This window comes from Macaca nemestrina, chromosome 12 (genome assembly GCF_043159975.1).
Source record: "Macaca nemestrina isolate mMacNem1 chromosome 12, mMacNem.hap1, whole genome shotgun sequence".
Taxonomy (NCBI): Eukaryota; Metazoa; Chordata; class Mammalia; order Primates; family Cercopithecidae; genus Macaca; species Macaca nemestrina.
Window position 1 is genome coordinate 13253460 of NC_092136.1, and position 22137 is coordinate 13275596.

The window sequence follows — 22137 nt, forward strand, 5'->3', positions numbered from 1 at the left end:
GGTGAGATGATCCTCAAAGATTCTTCCAACACCAGAGTTCAACGAGATTAGGAAGTAGAATTCTAGGTTCAAGGGCTACAGTAAACTTTTAATCTCAACTGCAGAATGCAAACCCTTCCACTTCCCTTCTATCGACTTTCTTTGTTTTCTAGACTTCAGTCCTTCAAGATCTAACTTTATGATTTTATTTTTTAATTTTTATTTATTTATTTTTATAGAGACAGAGTTTCACTCTTATTGCCCAGGCTGGAGTACAATGGCAAGATCTTGGCTCATTGCAACCTCTGTCTCCTGGGTTCAAGTGATTCTCCTGCCTTGGCCTCCCGAGTAGCTGGGATTATAGGCATGTGCCACCACGCCCGGCTAATTATTTTGTATTTTTAGTAGAGACGGGGTTTCACCACGTTGGCCAGGCTGGTCTCGAACTCCTGACCTCAGGTGATCCATGCACCTCTGCCTCCCAAAGTGCTGGGATTACAGGTGTGAGCCACCACGCCTGGCCTAAGTTCATGACTCTAAAACATTTGTGTTTTGTGTCATTATTTGTTTAATATGTTTCCTTAAAAGGCCTCTTTTTTAAATCAATGATTTTTAGTATAGGTAGACTTATGCAAGCATCATTACAATTAATATTAGAACATTTTCATCACTCCTTCAGAAAACCCCATATCCACTATCACCGTTTTAGCTTACATATGTATATTAGAGCACTTGATACCACTACCATAAACAGAAATTCAGTATCACTTGCCATAAATGGAAGATACACATAAAAGTAAACCCAATGGGAACAAAACAGTGTTGTGGAATTCTGGCTCTATATGATTGCCTGCTGCACGCTGGGCTTGCTGTCTTGGTAAAAGGAAGGAAGAACAAGTATTAGGTGTTAAAGATACAGCTGTCCCAGGCCGGGCGTGGTGGCTCACGCCTGTAATCCCAGCACTTTGAGAGGCCGAGGCAGGTGGATCACCTGAGGTCAGGAGTTTGGGACCAGCCTGACCAATATGGTGCAACCCGTCTCTACTAAAAATATAAAAATTAGCTGGGTGTGGTGGTGGGCACCTGTAGTCCCAGCTACTTGGGAGGCTGAGACAGGAGAATCACTTGAACCAGGGAGGCGGAGGGTACAGTGAGCTGAGATCGTGCCACTGCACTCCAGCCCGGATAACAGAGCAAGACTCCATCTCAACAAAACAAAACAAAACAAAACAAAACAAAACAAAACAAAACAAAAATCTGGGCTACCACATGTATCGAGCTGTCAACTGGGTAAGAAATGGCTTATCTGAGAGGACAGGGTTCCCAGGAGCTATGAGGGCTGACTTTGCTGTACAGACCATCGCACTAGTCTTTTGCATGTACAAATCTCATCTTCCCAGTGAAAGTGCAACTTCAGGAGAGCGGAGGCTATGCTCCAACCAAGTTGGGGCATTGTCAGGCAGTGGTCTTCAGTTCGCAGTCTGGGTCCAGATCCCAGCTCCGTCGGTGACTACCCATATGTCCGGGGAAACTTGCTGAACTTCTCTGATCCTGCATGAAATGGAGATGTTAATAGTAACAGCAGCTAGGTCACAGATTGATGGGAGGATTAAATGACATTGAGATTAAATAACATTTACTTGGCTCAGAGTCGGTGGCCCAGTAAAGATTCAAAGAGTGAGCTCTGCAAATACGTGGGGAAAGAGAGTCCGGGTGGAGGAAGGGCAAGGGTGATGGCTCAGAGGCAGGGGTGTCCCTGGGGTGCCTGTGGAACCTCAAGGAAGCCATGGTGGCTGGGGCAGAGCTAGCAAGAGGAAGGGAAGCAGTGGGTGAGACCATGGGGTTGGAGGGGAAAATTGCGTTTTATTTCACGTGTTTGTTATTTCTGGGGTTCGCCTCTGTTTATGGAAGGATACTGATTTCCCGTATCTTGCTGCTACAAAGTGCCCCTTTAAAATAATATAGAAAAAAGAACCAGTGTGGAAAAAACCCAGAATACATTGCAGCTCACAAATAAGCAAAACTCCTGAAGACTATCCTCAGATGACCAAAATTTGGAAAATGAGGAAGGCAGGTCGCTCCCTCACATTATTTACTTAGCACAAGGAGGTCTGAAATCCCGAGGCTGAAGTTTTACTGGCAACCTCGATGTCACAACTGGGATCTTGAATTCTCCTGACCTCAGAGCTTTCAAGCTGGGAGACTCCTGGATCATGTCATCCTCCCACCCCCACTTTACAGTTGGAGACACTGAGGCCCAGGGAGGCAAAAAGATTCATGCAGAGGGTCTTGTTCAGAAGGAAGAACTGTATACAGTTTCTATGGGACTCAACTCCCAGCTGCCCTCATCCTAAATCCAGGGATTCAGATACACAGGCTCCCCCAGAGACCTCTTAGTAGGTTGAGGCAAGGGAAGCCCCTGCCTGTGCCGCTCTGGAGACCTTCCTTCCTGGCTCCCCTTATATCCTCCTGTGCATCCACCATTGATCAGAGAAGGCAGACAAGGGAGGTCAGAGGGCATGGGGGGCACCTGGGGTCTGCAAGCCCAGGAGTTTGCTCTGGAGGCTGGCAGGGAGGGTGATGGGTCCTGGTTGTGCCCAGGTTCAGCTGAGGTAGCTCTGGTCAACCAAGTCAGGTGCAGAGATGTTCCTGGGGGGTCCTGGGAGTTCCTCTAGTGCCTGAGTATATAGGACCATTGCTGCCTCGGCTACCACTCCCAGGCCAGGCAGTTCTAGCTGCAGCACTGTTAGCCCCTTGCCCGTCACAGCTCCCTTGGGAACTGGTTTCTCTCCATGCCAGGGAGAAGGAGCCACGTGTGGGTTCTGAAGGTCTGGGGAGCCGGGGCCAAACCTCTTCACCTCTGAGGCTGCTTGTGTTGTGTGTCCTGTTGAATCACACTCTGGTAGGATGGCGGGGGCTCCACCGGCAGGCCTGTGAGATGCAATGGTGGGTTCGGAACAAGGCATGCGTCGTCATTCTGCAAAAGAAAAGTCACCGTCCCTGCTGCTCACATCTGTGGAGCGACTGGCTGCTTCCGAAACACTTCTCTGCTAGTTCACTTCTGAAGACTCAAGTTCTCCATGAAAATGAGGAAACTGAGGCTTGAGAGAGGAAGCGACTTCCATAGACCAACGTGTGACTCCCTCCACTCTCCTTGTTCTTGAAAAGGGAGAAGGGGAGGCCCACATGGGAGTCAGTGGATGGGGCCCTGGTTCCTGTCCCGCTACCAGTGTCCTGGTGACCAGGGACAAGTCACTCACCCTGTTGGGCTTCCTGAGGGGGGCGGGGCCAGGTAATGGCCCAAGTCCCTTCTAGCCAGGATACACTCTAGGGGCAGGTCTGATGCCAAAAGTGTCCACCAGTGATTCCTGCCACGCCTCCATCCCCGATTCGCGGTGAGGGTGGCACCAATTCAGTGTTGGAGAGCCTGTCCCTGGCACCGTCCTTACTGATGGGGAGGGCACAGGGACCACTGGGAGACTAGCATGGCTGCTTACTGGCTTGAGACCATGGGAAGTCACTTAACTTTTCTAAGCTTCATTTTTTCCTCTTTAAAATGGAAAAGCAGAACCTGCCTCCCAGAATGGCTGTGAGAGTCAAGGAGGTCTCAGCCAGAAGCACAGCCCACAAAAGACGTCCATGTTCTAATCTCTGGTCACATGGCAGAGAGGAATTAAGGCTGCAGATGGAATTAAGGTTTCCAATTGGCCTTGAGATGGGGAGATTCTCCTAGATTCTCCCAGTATGATGACAAGGGTCTTTAAAGGTAGAAGAGGGAGACAGGGTTATTGGAGGGTGTTGTGATGCTGGCTTTGAAGGTGGAAGAAGGGGCCCAAGCCAAGGAATGCAGGCAGCCTCTAGAAGCTGGAAAAGACAAGGAAAGAGATTCTTTTCGATGCCCCCGGAAGGGATGCAGTCCTGGTGACACACCTTGATTTGAGCCCTTGAGACTCATTTCAGACTGCTGACCTCCAGAACTGTAGGATAATATAGGTGCCATTTTAAGCCACCAAATTTGTGACAATTTACAACAACATCAATAGAAAATGAATACAGCCACCTGCAGCACTAGCATGGTGCCTGGAACACAGCAAAGGTCAATAAATAGGAACAATTACGGCTCATAGCTACAGCTAGGTGTGGGGCCTCAGTTTTCCCTATCCTTAAAAGTGGGGTTGGCCTCAGTGACTCAAGGCCACCATCTGGCTTTCTGATGTCTTAATGAGAAGACTTCCTGTCAGGCAGCCAGGAATTCACAAAGACAACTTCTCTGCTTGATGTAAATGAAACTCAGAGGCCATCAACTTATATATGCGTTACATGAACACTCGGTGTGTGATGTCACTAACACGAAAATCAGCATCCAACTTGCAGAATTATGGGGGATTTGGCACTTTTAAAAATAGTGTTCTAAAGTTGAGATTGTAATATGATTTTTTTTTTCTTTAAAGAAATGAACCTTGGAGATCACTTCTGGTCAGGGTCTTTATTTTTTATTTATTGATTTCTTTTATAAAATATCCTTACCCTGAACTGCTGAGGATCTTTGGGGTGAGGAGAGACTTGCCTTCTATTTTAAAATATATCTAGCCCCAGTCGGCCGTTCTGCCTTCCCCGTGGGTAGATGAGGGCGAGACTGTGGGTTAGACATAGCTCAGGCTGAGTCCTGGATTTCCTGATTGGCTGCTTTGCCTTGGGAAGTGATGTGACCGCTCTGAACCTCAGCTTGCTAGTCTGTAGTATGGGAATTTAAGTACCTCAAAGCGTTGTTGAGGGCTGGGCACAATGGGTCATGCCCATAATCCCAGAACTTTGGGAGGCCAAGGCTGGCAGATCACTTGAGGTCAGGAGTTTGATACCAGCCTGGCCAACATGGCAAAACCTCATCCATACTTAAAAAAATACAAAAATTAGCCAGATGTGGTGGCACGTGCCTGTAGTCCCAGCTACTTGGGAGGCTGCGGTGGGAGAATTGCTTGAACCTGGGAGGTGGAGGTTGCAATGGACTGAGATCTTGCCACTGTACTCCAGCCTGGGCAACAGAGTGAGACTCAGTCTCAAAATAAAAAGGGTTGTTGAGAAGATAAAGTTAAATACAGCTATATTTATCTGTATATCTGCACGTCTATATCCATCCATCCATCATCCATCCATCCATCCATCCATCCATCCATCCATCCATCCATTGATGGATGCATTGATTGATGCATCAATATAGTGCTTAACAGAGTCCCTGGAATTCCTTAAATGCTCAATCTTTGATGACTCTGTCTCTCACTTGTTTCCACCACAGCCAAACTCCACACACACTGTAGCTTCCCTAGGCCTTCTCTGTCCTGTCTCCAAGCCAGTGCTCGTGCTGTCGTTGCTCTGCTGAAAGTCCCTTTTCCATTTATGCCTGTGGGTCTGAACCCTGCCCAGTCACCACAGGCCTCTGTGATGCAATTTCCCCAGGGCCTTCAGAGCTGGTAGCACAGTAGCCTGTTGTTCTGGGCACCCACGGAGTTTCCTCTCAGGCAGCCTCACCTTCTTCTCCTTGGATTGGCCTCCTCTCTTGCCCCCATGCCTTGGCTCCCCTACCAGACTGTGGGCTGTCACTTAATGAATGTTCAGCAAAGTGAGGAATGAACGAAACACGTTCCTCTTGTAACCTTCACATTTCTTTCCTTTCTGAGCCCTCTGCTGCCTCGTGCCCCCATTTTTTTTTTTGGTCTTCCTGGGAAGACAAACCCTTGTCTTACCTTTGCAGATGGACGGTCCCCTCTCCAGGCTGTGACAGCTATGGGCACTGGCAGGAAGAGCTCCAGGACCGTGAAGCAGAGCAAGGCCAGCTTCAGCCTCTGGATGTGGACCTGAGAGGGGAGAGGGATGGAAGGCAGGGCGAGACCTTTCTGGGTGTCTGCACCCATTACGTGGGCTTAGCCCGGCAGGGGTCAGATCCACAGCAGAAGGCAGTTGGGGCTTCAGCTCGCAGGTGTGCGTGGGGAGGGCAGGGTGGGTCTCTGTGGGATGGGGAGTGGGTCTGTCTTGGTCACTGCCCTACACTCAATGCCTGGCACTTACAGGTCTTTGGTGAGCATTGGCCTGATGTTTGACGGCTAGAGAATCTCATGGGTCCCTGGTAAGACTGAAAGTAGCCTTAGGGTCGTCTGATCTAAGCCTACTTGACAGATGGGGATACCTAGTCCCAGAGTGAGGGAGCATATTTTACAGCAGGGGAGGGGAAGAGCTGTGCAGCTGAGAGACATCTAGTATCACATGCATTTGACGGGGAAGCATATGTATGTGTGTGTGTGCGCACGCACATGTGTGTCCGTGCATGCTCACACTTGCGTGTGATGTGCATGTGTATGCACGGGTGTGTATGTGCTGGGAGGAGATAAGGAATAGCAAACCACTATGGTCAGAACACCTGTGGGTGTGGTGGCTCAGGCCTGTAATCCCAGCACTTTGGGAAGCTGAGGAGGGAGGATCACTTGAGGTCAGGAGTTCGAGACCAGCCTGGCCAACATAGTGAAACCCCGTCTCTACTAAAAATACAAAAATTAGCTGGGTGTGGTGGTGGACGCCTGTAATCCCAGCTACTCGGGAGGCTGAGGCAGAAGAATCACTTGAATCAGGGAGGTGGAGGTTATAGTGAGCCGAGATCACACCACTGCTCTCCACCCTGTATGATAAGAGTGAGACTCTGTCTCTAAATAAATAAATAAATAAATAAATAAATAAATAAATAAATAATTCTTGGAGCCTGACCCAGAGGCACCCAGCAGTCTGCCTTCTGCTTCAGAGGCAGCAGTGGCATGGTGAAAAGAGCACCAGGCTTGGAGTCCGAGACCCACTAACCTAGCCTCTCTGGACCTCAGTGTTCACTCCCAGAAGTTGAGGGTAACAAAGTGGACTTGGCCAGCTTTGCAAGGCTGCTGGGAGGCTCCCGGATCACAGGGGCCACCAGGGACACCATGCTTAGAGCCCTGGCTGGGAAATCAGCAGTTTCAGGCTGTGGTCCTGGATTTGCGGCCAAGTTGCTGCTTGACCTCAGGCAGGCTCCTCCCCGTCTCTGGCCCCATTTCCCCATCTATAAAAGTGGACTTGGATTCAGTGATGCTGATCAGTGGGCAGCCCAGCACCCCCCTTTCCACCACACCTTGGGAAGGACAGAGATGGGTTGGCCAAGGGCTCAGCGGCCCACACCTGGGCTCCAGAAGAGGCTTTCTGTGAGCTAGAAACCTCCTGTTGGCCAAACCCAAGGCAGCACCTTCACTGAAGTCAGAGGATGCTCTAGGCCTGGGTACTCACCGTGGAGTTGGGGTACATTCTCCAGATCGGGGACTCAAATGGGCTCTCCAGAAAGAGATCCTTGGTGATGACGAAGAGGCCAGACAGCACACAAAAGAGGCTGATGAGGTTTGCCATGAGGCACAACATCTTCTATAGGTGAAAAATAAAGGTAACAGCTGTCCAAAGGGTGGAGACCTGGGGCTAGGTCCTCCCCTGATGCTTGCCAGTAGCTTCCTCTGTAGCCTCAGGGGAGACTCTGCCTGTCACTGGCCCCTCAGCCCCTCACACAGGAGCTGAGCCACTGACCACTGAGGAGGGCCCAGCTGGCCCTTGTCTTCTGTGGGACAAATTGGGAGAACCTGAGAGCTGCCTTCAGATCCAAGAGCTTTGCAATAAAGGATGCCCCATTGCCTTCTCCCGCTCAAAGCCAGCCCCGACCATCCTACATCAGCTATGCCAAGTGTCAGGGATTCGACAAACAAGTGACCCCTCATCCAGCCCCTTCCCCACCAGAAAGGGCAGGAGGAGCTCTGAAAGTGCCCTATCCTCACATATCCCAGTGCCAGCCCCTTTTCTCTGCCCACCTGCCATGGTCCCTGAAATGCCTGTATTCATCGTCCTCTCCAGTTAAGCATCCTAGTGAGGAAAGACTATGCACGTATGGAATCTGTAGCCTTTCATACTGGAATGGGTTTCTTTACAGTAGGAGTGTCCTTATGCGCAGGTATACAAAGCAGGAGGCCTGTGGTTCTAAAAGGGGCTCAGCCCAGGAGGGTGAGGTCTGGGGAATGGGCACATCTTTGTCAAGCGTCTCCTGCCTCTGCTGGGTAAAATGAACAACCATCGTTCTATTCTCTGTGCCCTCTGAGAAAGCAGGAAGCAACCACAGCCTAGCCAGGCTGAGGGACACAAATAGGGAAAGACCTGGCTCAGGCTTCGGGGGCAGAAGGAGGGGCGGTGGGAAGACCTGGGTGTGGGCTGTGATTTGCAGGGATGTTCCTTCCATCATCCATCCACCTCCACCCATCCAGTCTTGTGCTAGGTGTCTACTCTGTGCCTACTTGGGCCACCTTGGGCTACCAAGATGCTCAGACACATTCTGCCCACACAGAACTTAGTGTATGGCAGAGACAGGTAAGTCCACAGAGTGTGCGAGCACGGAAGGCAGCCATGGAGGTCAGAGAAGACCTCCGGCAGGACAAGACATACAGATTGTCTTGAGTGGTCCGGAGTAAGTCAAACACGGGAGCCATGTGTGCAGGTGTTTGGGCAGTGGCCAGCACAGGCAGAACAGGGAGGACCACAGTTCCATCTGCCTGGCTCTTAGAGAGGAGAAGTAGATGCAAATCCAGCTGGAGGCTAGGGCTTGCAGGCTATGTGGTGATTAATGTTAAAACTCAGGAGATTTGAGAGGAAGAAAAGTTATGTTCTAGACGGACGGATCAGGGTGCCTGGGAGCCATTTCCTTCTCTGCTTCACTGCACTGGAAAGAGAGAAGCTTCAGATCGTGCTTCCTTTCCTCCCACAGCCAAATCTGTCGGCCTGTCTGCATCTGGACCCTTCTGCTTGGACATCCTCTGTTGTCCTGAAGGCAAGAGCCTGCTCTTAGCAAGTCCTGGAGAAGTACCCTCACAATCACCCCTACACACAGATGCCCTTAACAAAGTTCCCCCATGCTCGGATGGAAGAGAATGATCTCAGTGCACCCACTCACCAGGTAAGTTTTAGAAAAGTTCTTCATTGTTATCGCCAAGATCCCTGAAATGAGAAACTGCAGGACAGATTTGAAAGTCAAAGGAGAGAAGCCGGGGTTCCTCAAAACCCACAAATTCCCACCCTACCCCTATTCTCCAAGAAAATCAACCCTTGGCAGCCAGTGGGGCGGAGAATACTATTCCTCCGGCAAAGTGAGCTCCTCTTGCCTGCCATGTGGCCCATCCCAGGCGCTGCCCCACCTCACGTCTTCCAATGTGCATAAACCGCCGTACCTGCTCCTGTCTCTACACCTTGGACCAAGCTGTGCCCTGCACTTAGAACTCCCTCTTAGCCCCTCCTGCTTCCCTCATTTTACAAACCCAAACTGTCCCTCTGGGATCAGTGGCACTATCCCCTCTACCCCGACCCCTTTCTCTTTTCCTGAATCTTGCAGTTTGGAGGATATGAGTTCTTGCTTCCAAGGTCTCTGGGAGCACCTCTGCAATCTTTCTTTCCAATGTTCACTGATCACCTACTATGGGCTAGTCCCTGGGAGCACAGGGTGAATAAACACTGCATGTGTAGAAAGTTCTATCCCTGTGCAGTGAAAGCCCCATCCTGTGGGCAGTGGGCACAGGGGACTGATGTGAAAGGTGGATTGGGATACTTGCCCAAGACAGTGCCGTGGAGCTTGGACTTAGCACATAGGCAGGACTCCACCTGGGAGTCAGGAATGGGGTGGGCTCTCTGGAGACCTGAAGGAATGTAGAGCTTCCGGGAAATGGTACATGCACTGGTCCAGTGTCATCTCCCATTCTGGCTGATGGCTTTGGGAGGACAGGAGCCACACCTTACACCCTGTGTGTTTTTGTAGCCCAACCCCAACAGGGCACCTGTAGCTGGATCCAGGGGCAGCCTGGCTGCTCAGAAGGCCGGGGAAGAATGAAGCTGTCCCTGGGTCCTGCTCACCCTCCTCTTTGCCAAATGCACATATTCAATTATAGGAGAGTGGATAGCCTCCGAATGCTCTCTTGGGACTCAGAATTGACAGGGGCTTCCTGGAAGGAGCTATTTCCATGGTGACTGAGATAAGAGAAGCAGAGATAGGAACACTGGAGAAAGGGCCTGGTTTCTGCCGCACTTCTATTAGCTGTCTCTGTCCCATCTTGCATCCTGTCCCCAATGCCAGGGCCTCCTGCAGGCCTGCCTTGCAGACTCCCATACCCGGTCTGTGTTTTGCCTTCTACTCACAGAGGCAGCCCCCCAGAATGGATACCAAGACTTCAGCACCACCAGGTGAAGGCTCTTGACTGTAGAGGCCAGGTAGCCCCCAAAGACCAGGTGCAGCAGAGCGATGGTGATGTGGAAGGCCTGGGTAGGGAAGAAAGAATGGCTGGGGTGAGGGCATCGGTGGCTGGCTCTAATTGAGGCCACTGGTGCCCTGGACCTACTGGCTGTGCTGAGTCCCTTCCGTCCTCTTAGGGATCCCAGAGCCCAGGCTCTCTAAGAAGGACCACTCCCCAGGATTTCCTGCAGAAAGAGCTGAAGCTGCCAAGGGCCCCATGGGTGGGAGCTGTGTATCCTGGAGCTGGCAGCCTTCTCCTGCCATTCTCCCCAGGACGGGGCCCTGTCCGAACCTCACAAGGCAGTATAGGTGTGGGCAGATTCTCTCCAATCCTCAAGGCCTTTTCCAGCTCAGATGAATGTTCAGCAGGAAAGCTGGAGCCTTTCTCTTTTCCATTTCTCCTCTTGGCGTCCCCCAGCATCCTCCTCATATCCCCCTCTCCTCTTCCTCCCACTGCTGGGACCCTGGGAAGTGGATGCTCACCCCCAGCTCCTTGAGAAGGCTGCTCCTCTTCTGGGACTTCTTGTGCCGACGAGCCAGGAGCTTGGGCTGGGCTGTGCTCTGGGGTAGACTTGTCTGCCAGGGCTGGACTGGGCTGAGGACTTGCCGTGACGGGAGCCCCCTAGCACAATGGCTGGGAATAACTGTGGCTTCTGCTTTCATTGACGCTGGTTGGGGGTCCTGGCTGCAGGACAGGGAGAAAGGCCATCAGAACCCATCTCATTTTTGAGGCTTGTGGCTGGGTGAGCCTCTGCCAATCACCTCTGTTTACAGGATTGGATCTTTCTAGAACTGTGATTGCCCTGTCCAGCAATCCCTGGTCTTGATTTGACCTGGAATAATCTGGCCCCTGAGGATGGGAGTAATTGCTGCTTACAGCCTTTCTGGGGTTGCAGAGACACAGTTCCTTTTGGGGCAGTAAAACAAGGACCAGGCAAACTTCACAACCAGTGGAAGACCACAGCTCACCCAAAGTGGCCAGACTGCAGTTTGGAAGAGTTGGGAGGTGCGGGAGGTGCGGGTTGATGGAGGGGCTTTGTAAACAGTCTCCATCCACTGGTCCAAGATGAGTGACTGAAGGCAGGTGGGAAATAATTGTCCTACCTCCTGTGGTAGTACCCATGCCTCCTGGAGAGAAGGGAAGAAAATGTCTTCCACCAAGGACTTTTTATGAGCCAACACTGAGTCAGGAAGTCCATAATTAGCGAAGCTAGCATTTACAAATACTTTCCCTGCTCCAGGCACTGAGATAAACCTTCTACATGCATTACCTGATTTTGTCCTCATTCCAACCCTATGAGGTAAATACTGTCCTCACTCTCATTTTGCAGATGAGGCTCAGAAAGGTTAAGCCACTTGCCCATGGTCACACAGCCAATAAGTGACTTGGACTTGAAGCATGGCAGGCTGGCTCCAGAGCCTGGGGCTTAAGTCCTTCATGCACTGTTGGCTCAACAATTGAAAATGAAGGTTCTGGATGTTCTCATGGGCATGAAAGGAGTTGGAAAAAAACTTAGAAGGGTGCTGGACACACGACCTGCAGACAGAGCCCGGTATTGTGTATACTGATGCCGCGGGATGCACGAGGGCTTGGGGGCTGCCTGGGGACTTGGTGAGAAAATCCAGTGTAGCCTTTCTGTCCCAGAAAGTGGAGAGCTGGGCAGGGAAGAAAGGGAGCTGGCTTGTGGGGACTGAGGTCAGAGATGGTTTCTCCATGGGGATGGGGCTAATGAACAAATCCTTGAGAGAGAGTGGGCTGGTCTCAGACTCTCTCCTGGATGAATGAAAAGGGAGGGGCATTCCTCTCACTTTTAAGTCTGACTTGTGGATCCAGGAAGTTCCGTTGAGTATCCACATTTTCCACAGGGGTGCAGGGAAAGAACCTCGGGAAGTCTGGAGGGACAAATAGCCCAGGTGACTATATCCTGGATTGGGTAGAGGGGAAAGGAAAGGACATTACCAAGAGCCAAAGAGCCAGATGGGGCCTCACAGTTGGGTGAGCGCTGTTTGCCGGGCGCTGTGCCAGGCGGCAGTTTTGCCGGGCAACCTCCCTTAATACTCAGGAAGTCAGCACCACTGCACAGAAGAGGAAACCAAGGTTCAGAGAGGTTGCCTGCCTTGGCCATGGTCACACAGTGAGGAAGTGCCTGGAATTGGAACCACGCGCGGTCTTACTCCATCACCAGTGCTCTGGGCCTGGGCTGCTGGGTGGGACCCCCTGATCGGTATCTCCATGGGCCTGCAGTGACAACCCCTGATTTAGTGGGGCGAGTGGGCAGAGGGTGTCCCTCTTTCATGGGCTTCAGAAGCTGAGCTCATAGACACAGTGCTGCATGACTCTCTTCATGACTCTGCCCAGCTATGCTTGGGAACTGTCCCTCTGTCAGCTCCCAAGCCTTCAGGAGTCCTTCTGACACAGCTGGCTGGACTAAGGGATGTATCTGGTGGCAGAGGCCTGAACCAGATTAGCCACCGGCTTCGCTTAGACTCTGCATACCTGGGAGGACAATCCCTGGACCCAGGCCTGGACTCCGCTGCAAAGAACAGGAGAAGAGAGGCTTCTTAGTAGGGCTGCCTCAGATGGAACTGGTTGTCCACGGGGAGAGTGAGTGCCTGGGCACTGGAGCTGCACCTCCACCTAGACATTCACTTGTGAGAGCTGTGGCAGCAGGAATGGGTCAAATATCCACTAGGGTGTTGGATTCAAGAATCCAGAATAACCTTCCTCAAAGTATATTCCATGGAACATTGGTCCTGATGGATCTGCAGTCCAAGGGTTCCATGGTCAAATAAGTTCGGGAAACCATGGATATCCTCTTCACCCTTTTTCTCATATGAAAGGTGCTGAGATTTTCTACAAGTGGCACACCCTGTCTTAGTATTAAGGGCATTTCCCAAACTTAATTGGCCATAGAATCTTTTTATTTATTTATTTATTTATTTATTATTTGTTATTTTTACTTTTGAGATGGAGTTTCACCCAGGCTGGAGGGCAGTGGTGTAATCTTGGCTTACCGCAATCTCCGCCTCCCGGGTTCAAGTGATTCTCCTGCCTCAGCCTCCCGAGTAACTGGGATTACAGGGGTGTGCCACCACATCCAGCTAATTTTGTATTTTTAATAGAGACGGGGTTTCTCCACGTTGGTCAGGCTGGTCTCAAACTCCCGACTGCAGGTGATCTGCCTGTCTTGGCCTCCCAAAGTGCTGGGATTACAGGCGTGAGCCACTGCACTCGGCTGGCCATAGAATCTTTTTTCTCATAGTCTGGTGGTTCTATGCAATTGGTATTCTATGGGGTCTGCTTTTGGGCAAAGTGGCCTTGAAGGTTTGAATTTCTGGTCCTGGGCTCTGGTTTTTGGCCTTTTCTCCGCTTGTGATTTGCTCGTGTGCGTATCACAGTGGGAATGGAAATTGAGTGATGGTCTCTAGGGTCCCTTCCAACTTTAATGTAATGCTTGTCTCACGGAATAGGGAGCTGCTACAAGGAATTTTATACAACCAGGAGAGGAAGGAGTTGCAGAGGGCAGACCTTAGTCATCATGGGGAAAAGTTTGTTCTGACTCTCTTGTCTGCTTTTTCAAGACAAAGCATGAACTCTGATTCCTTAGAACACTTATTCCCTGCTGTCCTGGCCCACCTCCAGGACCTGTGCAGGGCTGCTAGGAGGTGACAGTGTGCTGACAGACGAGGGCAGGCAGCAGGCTGCTTGGGGGCATGGAAGAACTTTTTTAGCCTTGCCCTGCCCCCCGCCAGTGCCCTCAGCCAGCTCAGGACCATGCTCTGCACGGGGCCACGCGATGCCTTGGTCCCGTACGTATTCTCGTTGTTCCTTCAGTTCTGGGAGGGGAGGTAGGACAGGGACAGAGCTGGGTAGGACCCTCCAGAAGCCCCCAGCAGAGCAGCAGAGTGGGCCCGGCCATGAGCCCTGGACGTTGTCGGCCAGAACGGGTGCCCTGTGCAAAGTCCTGGCTCTGCTCCCCGGAGCTTTGACTGTGGGCAGGTTGTTTACACCTCAGCATCTGAGTCTTCCCTCACCTTCTCATGGGGAGGGCCACTGCCTGTCCCTGGGGGGTAGGTGGTGGGGAGTAGCTGAAACAATGCTTGCAACAGACAGGGCCTGGCATATAGCAATCAATGTCAGCCACAGTCGCCACTGGCCTGTTGTGTGTCTAGAATCCCACCAGCAAGCCTCCACCTTGTCCTCGTCGGGTTCTCGGTTAAGACACGATACACCCCGTCCCTGTCATCTGGGGTGGTGAGTTTATTGCCTCCATCCCCATCCTGCTTACAGAGGGAGAGAGCCATGAGGGCTTGGGGGCCCTGGGGTGGGGGCACGGGGTCATGAGGGAAGAAAGGCGCTGAGTGTGTTGAGCTGGTGATCCGAGATCCAGCACTGTCATTCATGGATTTGTTCATGGAGTTTCTACACCGGACGCTGCAGGGACCGAGGCAGGAGTGAGTAAGATGTGTCCATGGGAGGTGAGCACGCAGAGGAAACGTGGCACGAATAATGTGACCCTCATCAGACTGTGCAGTGGAGCCCTAGAGGACAGAGAGAGCCTCTCAGGGTGTGTGTGTGTGTGCGTGCGTGTGTGTGTGTGTGCGTGCATGTGTGTGCATGTGTGTGCATGCATGTTAAGGACAGAAAGGCAGGAACTGAGAGGTGCTGAGTGACAGGCAGGCTGGTGTTGGGGAGTGGGGTCCCTTCGAGGATCAGTGTTTCAGTGAATGCCGGTTAGAAAACCTCCTATGACCGTACTGAACCAGGCTCCTCCTGGTGCTTCCAGACAGTGTGCCTGGTGTAAACAGAGTTCACCCCCAAGCAGCTGGAAGACCTGCAGGAAACGGAGGCCTCCGTCCAAGGATGGGGTCAAGAATCTGGATTCTAGTCCTGGCCCTTTGTGGCCCTCGATAAGTCCCTTCTCCTCTCTGGGCCTCTGTCTTCTTGAACTAGTCCCTCTGTGTGTATGCATTTCCAGACTGCAAGAGAAGTGTCTGGGGCTCCTCTAGCTCTAAGGGTCAGTGACTGGCAGCAGGATGGGGCTCCCCAGGGGAGAGGCCGATGGTGTCCGCTACTTCCCAGATCCACTCTGCTGGGAGGACCATCCATTCTCCAGCTGCTATAATTGTTTATTGCTAAAGGCTCACATCCGCTCTCTTCTGGGAGTTTAAATTACACCGCCCCAACCTTACAGCTAACAACTGACTGGCTAAGGGTATAAGAGGCCGGTCCCCTGGCTTTAAAGTGGGACCAGGTCCGTACACCTGAGCAACCCCCCAACTCCACATGGAGACACAACATCACTCCCCTCTGTTCCTGCCATTGGGGGACCACTCACCCCAGGGCCTGGGACCGCAGCTCTGAGCTTTCAGCTGTGCTTTGCCCTCTGGTGTTGCCAGAGCTCCCCAGAGACAGCGCTGGGAAATCAGCACATCTTTACAACGTTAGACTTTGGATCTTCTCCATCCTGGACCCACCCCCTGCTTCATGCCCCAGTTGCACGGAAGCTGTCAAAGTCTTTCCTCCTCCCCCAAGCCCCGGCAGGTGAAAATCTTAGTGCCGTTCTTTATGTCTGTCCTCGACAGTTGCAAATATCCTTTGGCAAGGGAAATGTTGATAATTTAATCTGTTTTCAGAGCAGGACTGATGGAGTGAAGGTGGTTGTAATCTCCTTAGATCCTGGGAGTAGAGTAAGAAGTTGAACCTTTTGAAAGAATTCTTTTAATTTTGGAAAATTTCAAGCACTCACAAAAGTAGAGAGAATGGTCCCATGACCCCCGGTGCCCATCCCCAAGCTAGAGCCCCCATCAGCAGCTCTTGGCCAATCTTATTCTCCCCCAAAAGTAAGCAAAACTCAGACATCTTCCCATTTTATTTATAAGCATTTTCATATTTATCTCTAAAAGATATGGACTCTTTAAAAAAAACTGTGACCACATGATCAGAACGAAAAAATTAAAACTGAGTCCTGGTACTCACCGAGGCCTATTTACGCTCAGAGTTTAACCCAGCAGCCCCACAGAGCTCTGCTGAACATTTGAAAACTAGTCTTTTAAAGGGCTGGGCGGTGGCTCATGCCTGCAATCCCAGCTCTTTGGGAGACCAAAGTGGGAGGATCACTTGAGCCCAGCAGCTCAAGACCAGCCTGGGCAACATAGCGAGACCTCATCTCTACAAAAATTAAAAAATTAAAAAATGAGCCAGGTGTCTTGGTCCATGTCTATAGTCCCAGCTGCTCGGGAGGCTGAGGTGGGAGCATCTCTTGAGTCCAGTGAGCTGTGGTCACACCACTGCGCCTCAGTCTGGGTGATGCTGTGTGACCCTGTCTCAAAAAGGAAAAAAAGAAACTACTTTTGTAGAGCAGTGACCCCCAACCTTTCTGGCACCAAGGACCCCTTTCGTGCAAGACAATTTGTCCATGGGCCGGGATGGGGGTGGGGGATGGTTTTGGGATGAAATTAGTTCACCTCAGATCTCAGGCATTCGATTCTCATGAGTGCACCGCCTAGATCCCTCACATGTGCAATTCACAATAGGGTCCGCTCCGCTATGAGAATCTATTGCTGCGGCTGATCTGACAGGAGGCGGAGCTCAGGCGGCAGGTAATGCTCGCCTGCTGCCCCTCACCTTCTGCTGTCAGGCCCAGTTCCTAACAGGCCACAGACTGGTATAGATCCATGGCCTGGGGGTTGGGGACCTCTGTTGTGGGGCACAAGTTTAACCGTAGGAGGCAGAAAAACCTGTTCTTATCTAGTTTTTATACTTACTGAGTATCAAATCACTAGTCAGAGCTCCAATTTCTGATCATCTCACAAATGTCTTGTTACTTTTGATTTGTTCAAATCAGGATCTAGGATCCAGGCATGGCCCACAAATCGCATCGGGCAGAACCAGTTGCCACATCTTGTGCCCTGATCTTTCCATGAGCACAGTGCCGCTCTGGGAAGCGTGCAGGTCTTCCGTGAGGCTGTTCTGGTGGAGGAGGTGTGGAGTGGGCTCCAGTGAGCCCCAGATCCAGAGACCCCCAGATCTCGTGACCCTAGATCCCTCAACCCCCAGATCCAGTTACTCCCAGATCCAGTGACCCCCAGATCCTGTGACCCCAAGATCCAGCGACTCCCAGATCCAGCGATCCTCAGATCCAACAACTCCTAGATCCCACAACTCCCACATCCAGTGACCCACAGATCCAGTAACCCCCAGATTCAGTGACCCCCCAGATCCTTGGACTCTTCCTTTTCCATCTGGTTTCTCTCTCCACATTGCTATGCTGAGGGTGGACAGGGAAGCGCGAGGCAGAGCCAAGTGGCTGTGCAGATCATCCCTGATGCTGGGACTTACTGACTTGGACTTGCTGAGCACAGCATAGCACTTCAGAGCTGACTCTGCATCTGGGATGCCTGAGTTCCAATCTTGATTCTGCCACTTAATAGTTGTGTGACCTTGGGCAAGTTATTTGACCTCAGTGGAGCTCAGTTTTTCCCCTCTGTGAAATGGGCATAATAATACTCATAAACTTACTGGAGGGTAAATGAGTTAGAATATGTTAAATGCTTAAAAGCAGTGCCTCACATGTGTCAGTGGCCTTGCCTAATTATTTTAGTTGCTGTGTGCTTTCAGGGTCGCTCGTGCTCAGCTGTCATGCATGTTCCATGTGGTATAGACTTCGATGTCACACACACAATCAGGCGAGAGGCCACTCGCCCCTCTCGTTGCTGCTGGACTATGCAGACTTCTCCTGAGGGTGAGGGGCCAGGCTGAGCAGGAGCTGGTAGCTTTGGGAAAGACCCGTTTCTTCTGAAGGCACTCACCTGCCCACTGTAATGCTGAGACACGTGAGGCCAATAATCACTGTCATTGGTTGCCTTGCACCCATTCATCACCCACGACTTTAGCTTCTCAGACATGGGGTGAGTGTTTTCCCAGGACCAGTGCTTTTTTGCTGAGTTTAAGAAGACAGCCCCGATACCCTTGTTCATTAACTGACCCATTAATTGATAGAACAGCTAATGAGCACTTACTTGGGCCAGGTACCGTGCGACATGCTGGGGATTCAGGAGTGGGCAAAAGGCTGCCCCTGGCCTTGAGGAGCTCGGATTTGTGGTAGTCAGAACAATGGCACCTCAACAATGTCCACATCCCTAGAATCTGTGAATATGTTACCTTATGCAGTGAAAAGGGCTTTGCAGATGTGATTAAGTCAAAGTTGTTGGTAGGGAGAGATTACTCAGCGCGCCCAATGTGTTCCCAAGTGGGAAGCAAGAGGGTCAGAGTTAGTGGGAGAGCTTGGCAGGTGGAGGCCAAGGTCCCAAGCCAAGCAAGGCAGGTGGCCTCTAGAAGCTGGAAAAGGCAAGGAAATGGGATCTCCCTGGAGCCTCCAGAAGGAACTCAGCCCTGCTGACACCTGGATTTTAGGACCTCTGACCTCAGAACTGTCTAATCATAAGTCAGTGTTATGTTAAGCCACTAAGTTCATGGTAATTTGTTACAACAGCACTAGGGAATGAATATGAAGTCCATTGAATAAGATGAACAGGGAGACACGTAACTGTGCTGTGGATGGGTGAGTGATGTGATACTGAGATGTGCGTGTGGTGAGAGCCTGGAGGAGGTCCCCTAATCTAGAAGGGGTTGGGGAGATGAGACCAGATAAGGCTTCTTGGAGGAAGTGGTATCTAAATGAAGGTCTGAAGTGGGGTTGGGAGCTAAACAGGACAAATAGGAGGGTGGGAAGCAGGCAGAGAGCAGCCTTCCAGGCAGATGGAGCTCACAGAGGCTCTGGATGTCTCTGGATCAAGTGTAAGAGGAGGGTGAGGAGGGATGGGGCGGGAGAGGTGAGCTGCTCATCTCCAGGGCTTTGTAAGCGTTGCTAAAGCATTTGGACTTTAGCCCAAGGGCAAAGGAGAGCCTGAATAAGTTTAGGCAGAACAGTAACATGATGACTTTGTACTTTAGAAAAATCCCTCTGGCTGTCATCTAGTCAAGAGATGCATGGGGCAGGCTCAGAGCTGGGGACGTGGCAGGAGGCTGATGCCGGATGCAAGTGAGGGGTGGCGTGGTTCAAAGGAGGAGGATGAGGACAGCGGACTCAGTTGAGAAACCAGAGCAAGGAGAATAAGTGGAGGATGATTCTGTGTGACTTAGAGAGGGTGGAAACCAAGAATGATGCTTGGGTTCAGTCTTGGGTGGCCCAAAGTCTTATATGGGCATCAATTGACCTCAGGAACACAGGAGGGGAAATGGCTTGAGTTGGAAGAGAAGATGTAAATTCCTTTTTGGTGAGACAAGGAAGTAGATGCTGAGGCTGTCTCAGTAAAAGAGATCTGGGTGGAAGATAGTGATTTGAAAACTGTCAGGATGGTGGTAGATGGCAAATGTGAGCTCTGTGAAAACGGGGCTCTTGGTTAATGTCTGGTGTCTCCAGAGCTTACACAGCACACACACAATCAACACTTGCTGAATAAAAGATTAAATGAACCCGAAGTGGTGGATGAGATCGTGTAGATAGTACGTCGTGTACGTGGAGGAAAGTCTATGGGTAGGCAATATTTAAGAAATGGAGAGAGCTATTATTAAAACAAGGATTTTTAAAAGTCCATTGATTTTGGTGACGAGGTCAATGCAATAACCTTAGAGAGAGTGATTTCAATGGGTTGAATGGCAGTGAGGAAAATAAAGGAGAGGAGAAGAATTAACCTGCAGCTGAAGGGTTTTAGGGGGTATAGATAGGGCTTTTTAATCTGGGAGAGAATTAAATACATTGAATTTGCATTTTCAAAATTACAAATTTAAATAAGCAGAACTGTAACTAAGGCAGACAAATTCTAAGGCGGTCCCAGTAACCCTTCCCTTTGAGTGTGGGTAGCACTTGTGATTTGCTTCTAACCAGTAGCCTATTGCAAAGGTGATGGGATGGTATTTCCATAATTATGTTGTTATATAAGTCTTCATCCTGCTAGCCAACTTGCTATAGGGATTGTCCCAGCTGATTTCAAAGAAGTAAACGTCCATGTTATGAGGCTCCCTTGGCAAGGAGCTTAGCACAGCCTCTAGGGGCTGAGGGTAATGACGTTCAGAAAGAAGTTATGGCCCTCAGTCCCAGAGTTTCAAGGAAATGAATTCTGCCATCAACCTGAGTGAGCTTGGAAGTGGATTCTTCACCAGTTGAGTCTCCAGATAAGAGTGCAGCCCAGCCACCATCTTTTTTTTTTTTTTTTTTTTTCTGAGACGGAGTCAGCTCTGTCGCCCAGGCTGGAGTGCAGTGGCCGGATCTCAGCTCACTGCAAGCTCCGCCTCCTGGGTTTACGCCATTCTCCTGCCTCAGCCTCCCGAGTAGCTGGGACTACAGGCGCCCGCCACGTCGCCTGGCTAGTTTTTTGTATTTTTTTTAGTAGAGACCGGGTTTCAACGTGTTAGCCAGGATGGTCTCGATCTCCTGACCTCGTGATCCACCCATCTCGGCCTCCCAAAGTGCTGGGATTACAGGCTTGAGCCACCGCGCCCGGCCCCAGCCACCATCTTGAGTGCAACTTTGTGAAGCCCTAACCAGAGGACCTGACCAAGATGCACCTGGATCTGACCACAGACACTGTGAGGTAATATATATGTGTGTGGTTTTAAGTCATTAAGTGTGTGGTCATTTATTGTGCAGAAATAGATAGCTAATATAGTAACTTTTCAATTTATTTTTTTCCACTTAAAAAAAATGGAGGCAATAACATATAGTAAAGTGCATAGGTGTGTCCAATTTGGTTAATTTTTATCTATGTATACATTCATGCAGCCATAACTCAGATCAAGATATGGAGATCTGCACTGCCCCAGGAGATGACCTCACACTCCCCTCCCCTGCTGCTCCCAAGGGTCAACAACTGTGCTGACTTCTACTACCATTAGTTTATCTAAACCATTCTTGAAATTCCTATCAGTGGAATAATGCAGGATGTGCCCTTTTATATCTGTCTTCTTTCACATCAACATTTATCCATGTGTTAGATGTATCGGTAGTTTGTTCTTTTTATTTATTTCTTTTTAATGAATATAGAACAGTTTATTTACCTCTATGGTTGATGGACATTTGAGCTGTTTCAAGTTTTTGCCTGTGATGAATAAAGCTATCATCAAAATCTCCTGTACATGTCTTATAATGAAAAATGTCTCATTTCTGTTGGGTCTATATCCAGGAATAAAATTGTTGGGTTATACTGAATGTGTATGTTTGGCTTTAGTAGATATTGCCAAACATTTTTTCCCAAAGTGGTTGTATCAATTTTTACTCCCACCAGCAATGTATAAGAAGATTAGCTTCCTAAGCTAATCAACACTTCTATAGTCAGTCTTCTAAATTTTAGCCATTCTGGTGTGTTGTGATATCTCATTGTAGTTTTAATTTGTATTTCTCTAAGGGCTAATGATGTTGAGCACATTTATTGGCCATTTCTTATTTAATTTAATTTATTTATTTTTGAGATGTTGTCTCGCTCTGTCACCCAGGCTGGAGTGCAGTGGCTCGATCTCGGCTCACTGCAAGCTCCACCTCCCGGGTTCACGCCATTCTCCTGCCTCAGCCTCCCGAGTAGCTGGGACTACAGGTGCCTGCCACCATGCCTGGCTAATTTTTTGTATTTTTAGTGGAGACGGCGTTTCACTGTGTTAGCCAGGATGGTCTCGATCTCCTGACCTTGTGATCTGCCCATCTTGGCCTCCCAAAGTGCTGGGATTACAGGCGTGAGCCACCACGCCCGGCCATTTATTGGCCATTTCTATATCCTGTTTTGTGAAATGTCTGCTCAAGTTCTTTGCCCATTTTAAATTTAGCTCTCCATCTTTTATGTATTTA

The 22137-nt window shown here is 50.3% G+C and overlaps 1 protein-coding gene and 1 long non-coding RNA gene across 2 annotated transcripts in view; one reads left to right on the forward strand and one right to left on the reverse strand.

Moving 5' to 3' along the window:
* The window catches only part of LOC105464638 (uncharacterized), a 31923-nt gene that overhangs the window by 4275 nt on the left and 5511 nt on the right, over positions 1–22137 (forward strand). The window contains exon 2 of the long non-coding RNA XR_011610537.1: positions 8786–8974. This is a non-coding gene — a long non-coding RNA (uncharacterized lncRNA). The remainder of the gene's footprint in view (positions 1–8785; positions 8975–22137) is intronic.
* On the reverse strand, positions 1220–11206 carry LOC105464637 (membrane spanning 4-domains A10). The gene is made up of 7 exons (XM_011712672.2): positions 10781–11206; positions 10204–10323; positions 8972–9028; positions 7276–7407; positions 5721–5831; positions 2838–2956; positions 1220–1530 (listed from the first exon to the last, which is right to left on the reverse strand). The coding sequence occupies exons 1-7, from the start codon at positions 10958–10960 to the stop codon at positions 1449–1451; spliced, it is 801 nt and encodes a 266-aa protein (XP_011710974.2). The 5' UTR covers positions 10961–11206; the 3' UTR covers positions 1220–1448.